This window comes from Oncorhynchus mykiss, chromosome 13, assembly GCF_057628025.1.
Source record: "Oncorhynchus mykiss isolate SJ-2025 chromosome 13, ASM5762802v1, whole genome shotgun sequence".
NCBI lineage: Eukaryota > Metazoa > Chordata > Actinopteri > Salmoniformes > Salmonidae > Oncorhynchus > Oncorhynchus mykiss.
Window position 1 is genome coordinate 47226182 of NC_143034.1, and position 15855 is coordinate 47242036.

General features: G+C 48.9%; 1 protein-coding gene across 2 annotated transcripts in view; it reads left to right on the forward strand.

Moving 5' to 3' along the window:
• Positions 1-15855, forward strand: part of LOC110486280 (unconventional myosin-X) — a 47482-nt gene that overhangs the window by 18390 nt on the left and 13237 nt on the right. For both annotated transcript variants that reach the window (XM_090196340.1, XM_090196341.1), the window contains exons 3-5: positions 8016-8110; positions 12195-12377; positions 14592-14749. In XM_090196340.1, the coding sequence (XP_090052466.1) occupies positions 8016-8110; positions 12195-12377; positions 14592-14749 (436 nt within the window). The remainder of the gene's footprint in view (positions 1-8015; positions 8111-12194; positions 12378-14591; positions 14750-15855) is intronic.

Here is a 15855-nt window from a genome sequence, read left to right on the forward strand (position 1 = left end):
TCCTCTGCAGCAGAGGTAACTCTGGGTCCTTTTGCAGTCCTCATGAGATCCAGTTTCATAATAGTGCTTGGTGGTTTTTGCGACTGCAACTGAAGAAACGTTCAAAGTACATACATTTTTCCAGATTGACTGACCTTCATGTCTTAAAGTAATGATGGACTGTCATTTCTCCTTGCTTATTTGAGCTGTTCTTGCCATAATATAGATTTGGTATTTTACCACCCCTACCTTGTCACAACACAACTGATTGTCTCAAACGCATCAAGAAGGAAAGAAATTCCACAAATAAACTTTTAACAAGGCACACTTGTTAATTGAAATGCATTCCAGGTGACTACCCCATGAAGCTGGTTGAGAGAATGCCAAGATTTTGCAACGCTGTCATTAAGGTCAAGGGTGGCTACTTTGAAGAATCTCAAATATATGTTGATTTGTTTAACACTTTTTTGGTTACTACATGATTCTATATGTGTTATTTCATAGTGTTGATGTCTTCACTATTATTCTACAAGGTCAAAATAAAGAAAAACCCTTGAATGAGTAGGTGTGTCCAAACTTTAGACTGCTACTGTATATCTTTTTTTTACATTTAAGGTTTACATTTAACCCCTTTTTTTTGTTGGCACAAAACTACCTCCATACTTCCATTCATTAAAAAAAAACGGTAACAGGTTACCTTCAGACAAGTCCCGTGACATTTGTGGGGGTCGTCGAGCTAAAACATTGTGCTAGTGAGAGTCTCGTCTTTCCATATAGTGGTTATATTAGTTAGTTGGACGCTACAGACGTTTTTGTGACAGGACCGATTTTCGGGATGTCTCCTGGTCTGACAAACACCGCTGTAGCTCTGCTACTTTTCACCGCAGACGCAGAAGGGCGACATAGGCGAATGTGGTATCTCTAGCTTCAACTGACAGCTGTAGTATGTTAATTAGATTGATGCATGGGTGCGTCAATAGACTCTTAAGGAATAATTATTAAAGGTAGCATGACGCAAAGCCTAGGCCCGTTGTCTCTCTGTCGTCTGAACAGTTTCTCTGCTGGTCTGGTTCTCGACATGCTCAGTGCTTCATCCTCTTGTTTGAACTTCTAACAGAAGTGTGTTGGACAGCCCGCTCTGGATCAGCTTACCAAAGTGTCATAGACTCACACCCACCCACCCGACTTCTTTTCCTCGACAAAAACCTATAGCATATGGGCTTCAAAGTTAGAACAAGCCCCTGTGTCTTCCCATATGGTTTTGTCTTTGATATGACTTTTGGTGATGCCTGTGTCTACAGTAAGTCACAAAGGCAGATTGTGTGTTAGACGTTAGCTGAAGTCCTGTGGACCCAGATGGGCCCTCTGATTCGCTGAGGGCCCATTGAAGCTGAAGGTCAGGCTTGTTTGAACAGAGACAGAGTAAAAGGTCAACTGGAGGGTTTTAGCCTCTCCTTACTTTTTCCTGTTTCCCTCCAAATGAGAACTTGTTCTCAACTAGCCTACCTGGTTAAATAAAGGTGAAATAAAATAAATAAATTACAAACTTTTCCCTCATTTCACTCCACTCAAATCTTTCAAATGATCTCTCTTGAATCCTGTCTCGTGCTAGTTCTGAAACCTGTCATTTTTCACATGTGGTTAGGGTTATCCTCCCCAACAGTATTGCTCCTCAGGGTTGTCATGTGCATACCTGGGTTTCCGTTAGCCGGCAATTGCCGGCTTTTGGCTGTATGACTTTTTTTTTTAGGCAGATAAATAACATTTTGGCTGGCGAAATGAACCGGGAGAAAAAACAACGGTAGGAAGGCTATCAGCGAGTCACCCACCACTTTACAATGTGAGCTGGATGCAGTATGCATTTTGAAAACATACTTAATTGTTTGAAACCTGAGTGTTTTACTTCATATTATGAGGCATGTCTTACCTTGCTTGAAAATCAGACCATAGAAAGGTGGAGGCAATTATTTTCTAAAGTTTGGGGAAGCATAAGCCTTTCATTTATTTCTACCAATCTGCTGGTCAGTTATGATTTTCATATGATTTTCATGAAATGTGCATTTTGATGGAACTGTTTCTTATCAATAATAATGTTTTCGATTCTCAAAATCGTTGCCCCGTGGATAATCATAAAAATCTTAATTAAAATGAAAGACGTATAAAATGTAAGATTCAACTATTGCGAGAGGACCAGCCTCTGCTATATGACACATTGATACACGCGGATCATTGGCGGCTAAGTAGCCTAATTGAGCGCATGGAACTCCGAGATGGCTAATGCAGCTGTTGGCCTATAACTTACTTACATTGTCAACAAAGTAAAAATACATAAAAACAGTAGAAAATATACTGCTGAAAATTCTGGTTCTTTCAATAACTTTAATTTCCCTACTCGGCCTGTCTGCCTCACTTTACATCTGTCTTGACTTGCGCGCTGTCGCTTGTGAAGTGCAACATTGTATCAAATCAATCAACTGGATCTGGGCCCTAACTTGCAACATTGTATCTACTAGCCTATTCGGAACTGAGACTCTAGGCACCAGTGAGCTCGGGACAGACAGCTGTTTTTGCGCAAGGGAAAGGATAAGTATTTTATGACGTTTCCACTGGATATATGGGATCATCAGATCATTATATTTTGCTCTTTCACACCGAGGCTTGGTGATTATCGAGGGGGAGATTTTTGTGAGGAACTATTAGGCTGTCATTTGCAACGGGTGTTAAAACAACGGACTTCGTTGACGTACTGTGTGAGGCGAAGAAAAGATTACTGAGAAGATGAGTTTATTGGTGGTGAAGGTGATGACTAAGACAGGCAAAAATCATACATCCCCAAATGGGCATTTGTGCGCAGCAGGCCAGGGAGGCTAATTCTCTGCGTGCTCAGACGTGCGAGCTTCCTCAACATTAACAAGACCCATGCTCACATGGAGCACTCCAAACAAAAGACAATGAAAAAAAGGGGCAACTCGTAAATGATGGCTATGAAATAGAACCAAAACGTGTTTCTCAAAAGCATTTACACACCAAGAATGAGGACGGTAAATGACTGTAGGCCTAATTAGTAATACAATGCATTAACATAAATTAATGTAACAAAATGACGGGGATTAACGGTTCATTTACTATTGGTGACATATGTAATGGGGAATTGATAACGATGAACATTTTTAGGGCAAACAATTCACAAGAAACAATGAATGCGCGAGAATTGGTGGGGGACAGCCGAGTTGATACTGGAGAGCTGAGAGCATGCATTCTGGAGAGAGACTGACTATAGGCTGTCTTCGCCACACACCCCTCCCCCTGTTCTTGTCTCAACATTTGAAATCATACTCAAGACACATTATGTTCACACGTATATTAGATGCTTTTCGCTGACAGCCGCAACACAATCAGCTAGGCCTTTTGCCACGCTCGCTGCCATTTCTCTCCCGTTCTCTTGGTTTTCATATCAACTTTCTCTCCTTGTCCAGAAGTCAAATGCACAATCCTAGTCATACAGTATTAGCAACCCCATCCTAGCTGTTGTATCTTTAGATTCACGCTCTTTGAATCTCTGTCATATAAATGCTTGTGTCAAGTGCGCTATTTAGAATGGCGTGTTCCCTTTTTTTCTCGCAAATTGCATTTTGGCAAATGTTTGAAAATGACGTTGTATCGGCTACTCCATTACAGGAGTTACATGTTCTGTGAAGAGGAATTACCATAAACTAAATGTGATGTCTTTTTTGAGCACCGTGGGTGGACGCCCCTAGTGGGTTTACACACCCAATGTATATGTGTCTGGGAGATTTCTCAAATGGCTGGTAAATTAAAACGTCAAAACCCTGGTGCATACATAAAGTAAGTAGTCTGTAGCTTTAAGTAGGAACTTGACCCATTTCACGGCTAGAAGATATCTGGTTGAAGTTCTGCGAGGAGCATCGCTAACATTGCTTTTGTACCCTTGAGCAAGGCCCAAACTATAGAGGTACCAGCCCAGGACAGGTTTGTACTGGTGCTCTCCAGAGTTTGTACATGCAGACGATAGCACAAAATGATCCTAGGCTTTGATATCAAGTCCTCCACATACCAACACGCTATCCCCTAGCTGCCTGCGTTGGCGTTTTCTATAGATCCAAATCCCCATCAGTGCATTGAGTTCTCCATTTAAATGACTGTTTGAAGGTCTGTCTGCATCTGTTTCTGCAGCAAGGGTTTATTCGCGGACTCCAAAAAAGAGCCGCCTTTCGATTTCCGGATGTATTTTTCTGTATTTAGGAGAAGAGGGACATGCGACGATACACTGGAAAGGTTCCCTTTTGACGCTACTGTTAGAATGCTGCCGTCGCTGTTGGGCTTCGCTGCAGAGGTAGACTGGCTGTAGTAGGACAGGGCTCGGACCCTCTTTTTCTCGCCCTCTGGTGTGTCTCTGACGTTTCCCCGGGCGATTGTATTGTAGATGAACAGTCAGCTAAGTTGAGCAGGATAGGGTATATTCAGACTCATCGATTAGGTCTGACTTCCGTACGGAATAACCTTCCACAGTCATCTGATCAATAATCACAGCCCAGAGAAACGCTATCTGAGACTGTACATGATGGAGGGCCGCCTGCCAAAACTCATTTCCTGCCTGGTGTTTTCAGGGGAAGGAAGGAGGGTTTGTCCCTTCATACCTCACACGCTAGTTTGACGCAGGAAATAGAGAAAATAAACTAGAAATTAGATAAATATAATGAGCATAGATAAACCTTATAAACAACTTTAATGGTCTGGAAATGGGCCTTGGCCAGCGATAACAAGCTTGAGCTCTCAGTCGTCCACAACATTGCCTGGCCAAATGTCTGAAACGAATGTCACTTTGCAGTCCAAAGTCCTCGCTACCACCATGACTGGTGGCTTTTCTTTTTCAAGGCTTCTTTGACCGTGGCAGTTGAGAAAGAGAGAGAGGAGAGAGAGCATTTCACAACAGTTTCCCCATAATTCCCAGATGTTTTTGATGTTTGTTATGGGTTTCGATTAGCTGACAACAGTGTAACCCTTTGAACTCTCGCTCTCTCTGGCCTGCGACTGCCTGGCTGGCTGGCTTTGAGTCAGTCCTCTCTTTCTCTCTGGCCTGCGACTGCCTGGCTGGCTGGCTTTGAGTCAGTCCTCTCTCTCTCTCTGGCCTGCGACTGCCTGGCTGGCTGGCTGGCTGGCTTTGAGTCAGTCCTCTCTCTCTCTCTGGCCTGCGACTGCCTGGCTGGCTGGCTTTGAGTCAGTCCTCTCTCTCTCTCTCTCTCTCTGGCCTGCGACTGCCTGGCTGGCTGGCTGGCTTTGAGTCAGTCCTCTCTCTCTCTCTGGCCTGCGACTGCCTGGCTGGCTGGCTTTGAGTCAGTCCTCTCTCTCTCTCTCTCTCTGGCCTGCGACTGCCTGGCTGGCTGGCTGGCTTTGAGTCAGTCCTCTCTCTCTCTCTCTGGCCTGCGACTGCCTGGCTGGCTGGCTTTGAGTCAGTCCTCTCTCTCTCTCTGGCCTGCGACTGCCTGGCTGGCTTTGAGTCAGTCCTCTCTCTCTCTCTCTGGCCTGCGACTGCCTGGCTGGCTGGCTGGCTTTGAGTCAGTCCTCTCTCTCTCTCTGGCCTGCGACTGCCTGGCTGGCTGGCTTTGAGTCAGTCCTCTCTCTCTCTCTGGCCTGCGACTGCCTGGCTGGCTGGCTTTGAGTCAGTCCTCTCTCTCTCTGGCCTGCGACTGCCTGGCTGGCTGGCTTTGAGTCAGTCCTCTCTTTCTCTCTGGCCTGCGACTGCCTGGCTGGCTGGCTTTGAGTCAGTCCTCTCTCTCTCTCTGGCTTGCGACTGCCTGGCTGGCTGGCTTTGAGTCTGTCCTCTCTCTCTCTCTCTCTGGCCTGCGACTGCCTGGCTGGCTGGCTGGCTTTGAGTCAGTCCTCTCTCTCTCTCTGGCTTGCGACTGCCTGGCTGGCTGGCTTTGAGTCAGTCCTCTCTCTCTCTCTCTGGCCTGCGACTGCCTGGCTGGCTTTGAGTCAGTCCTCTCTCTCTCTCTCTCTCTCTGGCCTGCGACTGCCTGGCTGGCTGGCTGGCTGGCTTTGAGTCAGTCCTCTCTCTCTCTCTGGCTTGCGACTGCCTGGCTGGCTGGCTTTGAGTCAGTCCTCTCTCTCTCTCTCTGGCCTGCGACTGCCTGGCTGGCTTTGAGTCAGTCCTCTCTCTCTCTCTCTGGCCTGCGACTGCCTGGCTGGCTGGCTTTGAGTCAGTCCTCTCTCTCTCTGGCCTGCGACTGCCTGGCTGGCTGGCTTTGAGTCAGTCCTCTCTCTCTCTCTGTCCTGCGACTGCCTGGCTGGCTGGCTTTGAGTCAGTCCTCTCTCTCTCTCTGGCTTGCGACTGCCTGGCTGGCTGGCTTTGAGTCAGTCCTCTCTCTCTCTCTCTGGCTTGCGACTGCCTGGCTGGCTGGCTTTGAGTCAGTCCTCTCTCTCTCTGGCCTGCGACTGCCTGGCTGGCTTTGAGTCAGTCCTCTCTCTCTCTCTCTGGCCTGCGACTGCCTGGCTGGCTGGCTTTGAGTCAGTCCTCTCTCTCTCTCTGGCTTGCGACTGCCTGGCTGTCTGGCTGGCTTTGAGTCAGTCCTCTCTCTCTCTCTGGCCTGCGACTGCCTGGCTGGCTGGCTTTGAGTCAGTCCTCTCTCTCTCTCTGGCCTGCGACTGCCTGGCTTTGAGTCAGTCCTCTCTCTCTCTCTGGCCTGCGACTGCCTGGCTGGCTGGCTTTGAGTCAGTTCTCTCTCTCTCTCTGGCCTGCGACTGCCTGGCTGGCTGGCTTTGAGTCAGTCCTCTCTCTCTCTCTCTGGCCTGCGACTGCCTGGCTGGCTGGCTTTGAGTCAGTCCTCTCTCTCTCTCTGGCCTGCGACTGCCTGGCTGGCTGGCTTTGAGTCAGTCCTCTCTCTCTCTCTCTGGCCTGCGACTGCCTGGCTGGCTGGCTTTGAGTCAGTCCTCTCTCTCTCTCTCTGGCCTGCGACTGCCTGGCTGGCTGGCTTTGAGTCAGTCCTCTCTCTCTCTCTGGCCTGCGACTGCCTGGCTGGCTGGCTTTGAGTCAGTCCTCTCTCTCTCTCTGGCCTGCGACTGCCTGGCTGGCTGGCTTTGAGTCAGTCCTCTCTCTCTCTCTGGCCTGCGACTGCCTGGCTGGCTGGCTTTGAGTCAGTCCTCTCTCTCTCTCTCTGGCCTGCGACTGCCTGGCTGGCTTTGAGTCAGTCCTCTCTCTCTCTCTCTGGACTGCAACTGCCTGGCTGGCTGGCTTTGAGTCAGTCCTCTCTCTCTCTCTGTCCTGCGACTGCCTGGCTGGCTTTGAGTCAGTCCTCTCTCTCTCTCTCTGGCCTGCGACTGCCTGGCTGGCTGGCTTTGAGTCAGTCCTCTCTCTCTCTCTCTGGCCTGCGACTGCCTGGCTGGCTGGCTTTGAGTCAGTCCTCTCTCTCTCTCTCTCTGGCCTGCGACTGCCTGGCTGGCTGGCTTTGAGTCAGTCCTCTCTCTCTCTCTTTCTGGCCTGCGACTGCCTGGCTGGCTTTGAGTCAGTCCTCTCTCTCTCTCTCTGGCCTGCGACTGCCTGGCTGGCTGGCTTTGAGTCAGTCCTCTCTCTCTCTCTGGCCTACGACTGCCTGGCTGGCTGGCTTTGAGTCAGTCCTCTCTCTCTCTCTCTGGCCTGCGACTGCCTGGCTGGCTTTGAGTCAGTCCGGCGTCGCTCTGTCACGTTTTATTTTCAGTCCTCCGCTTCCCTCCACTCCGCTGTGCCCGCCAGCCAAACCAATTAAAGAGAGACGAGCTGTCCACAGTGGCGTGGAATGCATGCAGCTGGGGAGGGGAGGGGAGGGGTGGAGGGAACGATATTCACAGCACTTCAACTTGTCCCCCTCTCCGCTCTCACTTAGGGTGTCAGAGAGGCTTAGGGTGGGCACAGGTTGTGTGGGGTTACCCTCCTCCCCTCGACTCAGAGCCAATAGGGTGTGTGTGGGGGGGGGGGGGGGGGGCCTTGACTGTGGGAGTGTATGATGCTGTTATTTACCACCTCTCTCTGTCTCACCCAGACACAGTCTGTCAGAGGTTCCTGATGAGATGAAGAGTCTGATCATAGAGAAGAGCAAGATGGGCCTTGAAGACGACCCCGAGCTGCTGGTCAAAGGTGAGCCTGCTTGGCTGACATACCCCTACACCATCCCTCTATTCTCTCGCTCTCTCTCTGCTTTCTCTCTGTGTGGCTGTTGTGTCCCAGCTCCAGTGATTTGCATGTACAGTAATAACAGTCTGTGGGATGATGACGTTCACTCGTCCGAGAGCGTTAGCCGAGCTTGAGCTCCGTGCATGTTTGCGGTGTTATCACTGAATAAGTAGGCCATACTGTACTACTGTACTGTACACTTCACGGTCCACGGCTAAACCCTCACACACACACACACACACACACACACACACACACACAACACCCTTCCCCCAGTAATCATGTAATGATGGCCATCAGCGGCATTAAGAGCCTTGCGAGCCTGACGCTTTTTGAGGAGTGATCTCACAGGCTATTCATGTGTGCTTTTCCTGCTACCGAAACGGTTGCAGTAAAATGCCAGTGCTTGGATAAGTTACGTCCTCTTTGGGATGGCGGCAGCCTGATCGGCTAATTCGGACAGCAGTTACCATGCAGCACCCCTGGCCGACGGGCTGGCTGCACCCCTCCTCCCTCTGTTCCGATGTCTGAGACCGGGCAGAGGGGCAGGCGATGGGATTAGGGGGGTGCATTCCTTCCCAATCGGAGGATGGATACTTCCCCTGGGCCCCTGGGGTGGCTGTGTGCCTTGTCTTCCCCACCAACCACCACCATCTCCAGCACCACTGACGCTCCAGGACATGTGAAGGCCTTGCTCTGTTCATGCCCTTGTTGTGTGCAGGGATATATTTTCAAATGTCCCTAGCTGTTTGGCGTGGTGTTCAATGGGACATCCTCAGGCAACTGGGGCCAAGGGTCGCCTCGCTGTCTAAAATAGGCCATCAACCGTGCCGAGACAGACAGAGAGGAAAAGAGATATAGAGAGAGAGATTGACGTAGCGAAGGAGTGAGAAACTCCTAGACAGAATGCAGTAACGAGCATAAATTACATTCCTCTGTTTGTTCATGCGCGGGAAAACTGAACAATTTTAGCTACATACCACTTAAGAGTGGCCAGTACTCCAGTCATTTGGAAAGGGATTCAGTCTACTCAATTGCAATCGTTTCCCTTTCTGTTTGGATCTCTGTCTAATTCAGTTCAGCCCATAATCCTAATGGTGAAGCTCATTAACGCTCTGCGCCATTATGGATGACGGTTTGTTATCAGATGCTTTTTAATCTCCCCCAAATCTCCAGAACAAACAGAAGGTACACACAGAGATAGAAGGACAGAGCAGAACCAGAGGGAGACAGACTCCAGTGTTTGCTCAATTTGTGTTTCAGGGGGCAGGGCCAGCATTAGGGGTCTGGGGTCACAAATGAAACAAATTAAGGGCGAGCCGTGTTCCCCGGGGGACGCATTAGCAGGCCAGGGAGATGGGATCCAGATGGAGGACCGCGGGGGGAGGGGAAGGGTAGGCAGGGGGTCCTGACCGGGACTCTTGTTTCTCCCTTTCTCTCTCAATGTCTCTCTCTCTCCCCCTCACTGCCTTTCCTTCTCTTTCTCTACTTTTCTCTCTCCCTCTCTTCCGCTCACTCTCTCTCTCTCTCTCTTTCTTTCTTTCTCTCTCTCCTTCTTCTCTCCCTCCGAAGTCGGCCGTCTCTCTATCTCACTGTCTCAAAAAGAGCAGCTGCAGGACATCCTGTGTGACTGACAGAGGACATGCCTCCCAGGTCTCCGCTAACCAGTCCACCCACACCCCTCCATCCCTCTACCCCCTACCCAATCATCCACCCCACCCAATCCCGTCCTGTCTTACCTCGTAGTTTTTTATTTACCCATTTCATGTTGTTTTTTATGCTCCTGTTGATTTTTATGCTCCTGCTCCTTTACTCCACATGAAGTACCCGGGGACTGTATTGGGTGGGTTTATAGTGTGTTCCAAGCTGCCACTAGGGAAGGGGAAACAGAATGAGATGTGTGTAGACTCCCACTTCGACTTCCCCCCTCCAGGTCTATGGGTTGTAACATGGGGAATGGTAGCAATGGGGGCTCTGCATGTAGGGAAAAGCACTTTACGGCAGGATAAAGGGGAGCTGGTGCGGGGGGGGCGATGAAAGAGGGAGAGCCTGAGCGAAGAGAAAGGAACTGTAGGGAAAGCGAGGGAGAGCTGACAGGTGGCATGCAGCTTGCTAACCACAGAGGAAGCTGCTCGGTCGTCAGAGCTGTTCTAAGAAGTTAGCCCAATGAACATGGCACTGCTGTTCCCATAAACACACGCACACACACACTCAACAGATGGCACAGCCACATAACCCTGCCCTCACCATAGCGCCCTGCTCCAGCTTTGGGCCAGGTGACCAGCCAGGGCCCGCTGCCAGCCTATCCATCAGCCCTCACTTTGAACTGACTGCTCTCTCTCGTTTTACCCCTCCCTCTCACCGCCACCCCTATCCATCCCTTGCACCCTCTTCCTCTCTCTCTCCGGGCATCCCCTGGCCAGAGCTTGGCCAACCCCGGTTTATTTACCCTCAGCTCTATGAGATTAAATATTTAGAAGGAACAGTTTGCACACTCAGGTTGTGTCCCAAATGGCACCCTATTTGCTATATAGTGCACTACTTTTGACCGGAGCCCAATGGTCCCTGGTCAAAGTTAGTGTACTACACAGGGGACAGTGTGCCATTTGGGGGACACTCTATGGGGTGCTGCATGCCTGGTGTTTGGTAACACTACAACCACTTTCCCCTCTGGACACGGGTAGTACACTATATATACATAAGTATGTGGACACCCCGTCAAATTAGTGTATTCGGCTATTTGAGCCACACCCGTTGCTGACAGGTGTATCAAATTGAGCACACAGCCATACAATCTCCATAGACAACCATTGGCAGTAGAATGGCCTCACTGAAGAGCTCAGTGACTTTCAACATGGAACCGTCATAGGATGCCACTTTTCCAACAAGTCAGGTCATCAAATTTCTGTCCTGCTAGAGCTTCCCCGGTCAACTGTAAGTGCTGTTATTGTGAAGTGGAAACGTCTAGATGCAACAACGGCTCTGCCGCAAAGTGGTACAGAGCCCTGACCTTTGGGATGAATTGGAACACCGGCTGTGAGCCAGGCCTAATTGCCCAACATCAGTACCTGACCTCACTAATGCTTTTGTGGCTGAATGGAAGCAATTCCCAGTAGCAATGTTGCAACATCTAGTGGAAAGTCTTCCCAGGAGAGTGTAGGCTGTTATAGCAGCAAAGGGGGGAGCAACTCCATATGAATGCCCATGGTTTTGGTACAAGATGTTCGACGAGCAGGTGTCCACATACTTTTGGCCATGTAGTGTACATCCCCTTCATGTAAAGCTGGACACTGTAGCCCAGGATCCTGTTCAGTAGAGACCAAACACAAACCGTTATGAAATGGAAAATTACCATTTTTATTGGACAAATTCAGGTCAGTTACAAAACATTTTGTCTCGTTCTGTGCCTACTGAACACCACCCAGTTCTGAGGGCCATGGTTATGTGACGGGTGTGGAATGGTGAATGGAGCCAGGAGAATGTATCAGCCTCCCTCCCTCCCTCCCTCCCTCCCTCCCTCCCTCCTTCGTTAATGACAGATCAGTCCACCAGTTCTCTTCCTGCTACTCAACCACCAGCGACTGTTCTCCAACCTCCCGTTTTCTTCTTTGTGTGTTTTTTACAGCTGTAATTATCCTGGTGGCAGGCACACAGGCCTTAATGTCTGACTATACCATTAGCTGCCGTTATTTTTAACCTGTTCTGCATGTTACAGACATATTTTATGTCCGATGGGTTCAACCTCTTAGTGATTATGTTCAGCCCAAACTAATTAACCCTTCCATTCAACCAAATAAGGCGCACACACACAGATGCACACACTCGCAAACACACACACACACACACAGAGGCACATGCGCAAAAACATACACACACACACACACACTATCATGTCCAGATATTTTTGGATGAGGCTGCCTTTTTGATAACATGAACTGCTTTGCTTCATCTTGGCCAGGTCGCAGTTGTAAATGAGAACTTGTTCTCAGCTGGCCTACCTGGTTAAATAAAGGTGAAATCACACACATTCATTGTGCGTGTGTTGTAGGCTGGCTGTTCCGGGAGGTGTGTGGAAGCTGGATCAAGCAGCGGTGCTACTGGTTTGTACTGAGCCTGGACTCCTTAGACTACTACAGCAGCTCAGAGAGAGGAGCCCGCAGACTGGGAACACTGGTACTCACCAACCTCTGCTCTGTCATCTGGCCAGACAAACAGACCTTCAAGGAGACGGGTGAGTGCTGGCATGTATAGACACACACACTCTCTCTCTGTCTCCCACTGTCTCTCTCTCTTATTTATATTTATATTTATATATATATATATATACACACGCCATCCCAAATTCCCTGTTAGGATAACTAAGCCCCACATAGTAAGTTCCGTATCGGCTCAATGATCAAATATTGGTAAAGATCTCAAAGCAGTCATAATGTGAGGATTTCCGGTCTCCTCTCAGTTCCTGTAAGCCCAGTACACCCAGAGGAAGTCTGGAAAACCCAGTCCACTTTTCTCTCCACAACTTGGGTTTCTCTGGAACCTTCTGAGTCATCAGCACCAGAATGACCCTTTACCATTTAACACCCTGAATGACAGGAATCGGAAAGGAAATACAGGTGAAATACTATTGTTGTGTGAAGAGAGAGGGAGGGGGGGGGTGTATGTGACTCGGACTAGGAGTTCTTCTATTACTCGCCCACGACACACACAAGCACACAAGGCCCTCTGTGTCTGTATGGAGGGGATTGTACCATCGCCTGCTGACTTTAGACAACCACTTAAAACCTCCAGGAGAAATAATACCTAACCCAAACATTCCCCTAAATCTGCTCTGGGACTTTCCTGCAGAGAAGTGTGTACCTTGTTTTGCTTTTTCGTCTGTTTTGTCCTGCCCTTAGTCTAAGTACAGCTCACTGGTGGCTGTGTGTTCTGTCTGTGTTCCTCTATGAGCCTCTGAGTATGTCTGTCCCAGCAGAGGAGTCCCTCCATATCTCCTTACCACACAATACTAGACCCCTTTTAGGGCCAGTATCTCCTTACCGTACAATACAATACTAGACCCCTTTTAGGGCCAGTATCTCCTTACCATACAATACAAGAATAGACGCCTTTTAGGGCCAGTATCTCCTTACCATACAATATAATACTAGACCCATTTAAGGGCCAGTATCTCCTTACCATACAATACAATACTAGACCCCTTTTAGGGCCAGTATCTCCTTACCATACAATACAATACTAGACCCCTTTTAGGCCCAGTATCTCCTTACCATACAATACAATACTAGACCCCTTTTAGGGCCAGTATCTCCTTACCATACAATACAATACTAGACCCCTTTTAGGCCCAGTATCTCCTTACCATACAATACAATACTAGACTCCTTTTAGGCCCAGTATCTCCTTACCATACAATACAATACTAGACCCCTTTTAGGCCCAGTATCTCCTTACCATACAATACAATACTAGACTCATTTTAGGCCCAGTATCTCCTTACCATACAATACAATACTAGACCCCTTTTAGGCCCAGTATCTCCTTACCATACAATACAATACTAGACTCCTTTTAGGCCCAGTATCTCCTTACCATACAATACAATACTAGACCCCTTTTAGGCCCAGTATCTCCTTACCATACAATACAATACTAGACTCCTTTTAGGCCCAGTATCTCCTTACCATACAATACAATACTAGACCCCTTTTAGGCCCAGTATCTCCTTACCATACAATACAATACTAGACCCCTTTTAGGCCCAGTATCTAGTACATTACATTTGAATGGTTTATTGCGTTCTCTGGCATTGTGTTGCCCCTTTCTACATTGAAATGTTCCGTTTGTTTTTGTTTCTTCCACCTCTCTATCTCTCACTTGTGAAATAGCAGCCTCACTTGGCTTTTGAAGTTGACCAATCTAAACAAATAAAAATCAGTATGCCAAGTCACGTAGCTAGCAGGAGATCACATGGTAACAAACGCTACTGCCTGTAGCGTGTCCAGTACAGTTACTACTTCCTGTGCACATGGAGGAGAGAAGGCTTTCTCAGTTCTTACAGGACGTTAGGCCAGGTGTTGTGCCAGGAGAGGACACCTCTGTCCTGACTTGGTTGTAGTCGTTGTGTTTCGGTTGGGCTTAGTGGCTAATAAAGTTGGGAGCCCCTCTTGGGGTGACCGCTGACCTCTGTGAAACCCAGAGAGGAAGTGAGGAAGCAGGAGTCACACCAGATATGTGGAGTGTCCCATGTTCAGACCATATGAGAGGGAGAGTGGAGCAGGCTTCCTTATTTTCTGAAACCAAAGTTACTACATAAGTATAGGCCTTGGATTCTGCTCTCTATATCTATATTGTTCTTTGAAAGTTCCGTTTCTGTTTACTCATGCTTTAATTGCACGATACACTGATGACACATTTCTGTGTGTGTGTGTGTGTGTGTGTGTTTCAGGGTACTGGAGCATCACAGTGTATGGGCGTAAGCACTGCTACAGGCTGTACACCAAGCACTTCAACGAGGCTGTGCACTGGGCCTGCGCTGTCCAGAAGGTCATCGACACAAAAGCCCCCGTGGAGACGCCCACTCAGCTCCTGATCCGAGACATTGAGGTGAGACACATGCGCACACACACACTGCTTCACAGCATCTCGCTGCCCGCCCCAGACCAGACCACTGCCAAGCTGCCGATGACACGGGTCACCAAACACGGACCGCAACAACACAACGGACATTATACCTCCGCTCTGTCACCGCGGCAACCGCGCGACCAGACTGGGCCGCGAGTCCAAAGTGTCCTCCAACTGTCGTTGCTGCTGCCTTCAGGGAATTAACTTATTACCGCCAAGCTGTGAGAGGAGAGGAGGCACCCCGTAAAAGTTCCACCGGAATGTTCTGCCCTATTTTAAGGAACGTGTCATTTTTAGAGGCAAAAGGGTGGATGAAGAGGGTGTGCAAGGCAAAGCGTCATATTAGGACCCGGCCCTGGGGTGTGTAAGTGTGTTTGCCCACAGAAACATGCCTCACTTAACAGTTGAATGAGGCTCAGCGAGTTCTTCTATTTTTAAAGTATGATTTCATTCATCACTAAGACAAAGTCTAAGAGAAAAAGCCAGACCACGCTCTGCCATCACTTTGGAATTCACCCAGTGGTGTTTAGTCTCTGCTTGTTTGCTATTCTGAGTTTGTGTGTTGTTGTGTGTGTATTCTTGTAAATGTGCCCATCGATCACTTGACTTCGGCGGGAGGAGGAAGAGAGGGGCCCGCTTTTTAAAGAGTTGCCCCTGTCTTCTCTTCCTCCCCCTTTCCAATCCCCCTCCACTCCTTCCAACACTCTTTTTCACACTTAACACAAAGCCTAGCCGAATCCCACTGAAGGAGGGAGAACTCTACTGAACGCAACTGACACTACAGGAGAGGGAGGGAGGGAGAACACTACTGAACGCAACTGACACTACAGGAGAGGGAGGGAGGGAGAACACTACTGAACGCAACTGACACTACAGGAGAGGGAGGGAGGGAGGGAGGGAGAACACTACTGAACGCAACTGACACTACAGGAGAGGGAGGGAGGGAGAACACTACTGACACTACAGGAGAGGGAGGGAGGGAGGGAGGGAGAACACTACTGAACGCAACTGACACTACAGGAGAGGGAGGGAGGGAGGGAGAACACTACTGACACTACAGGAGAGGGAGGGAGGGAGAACACTACTGA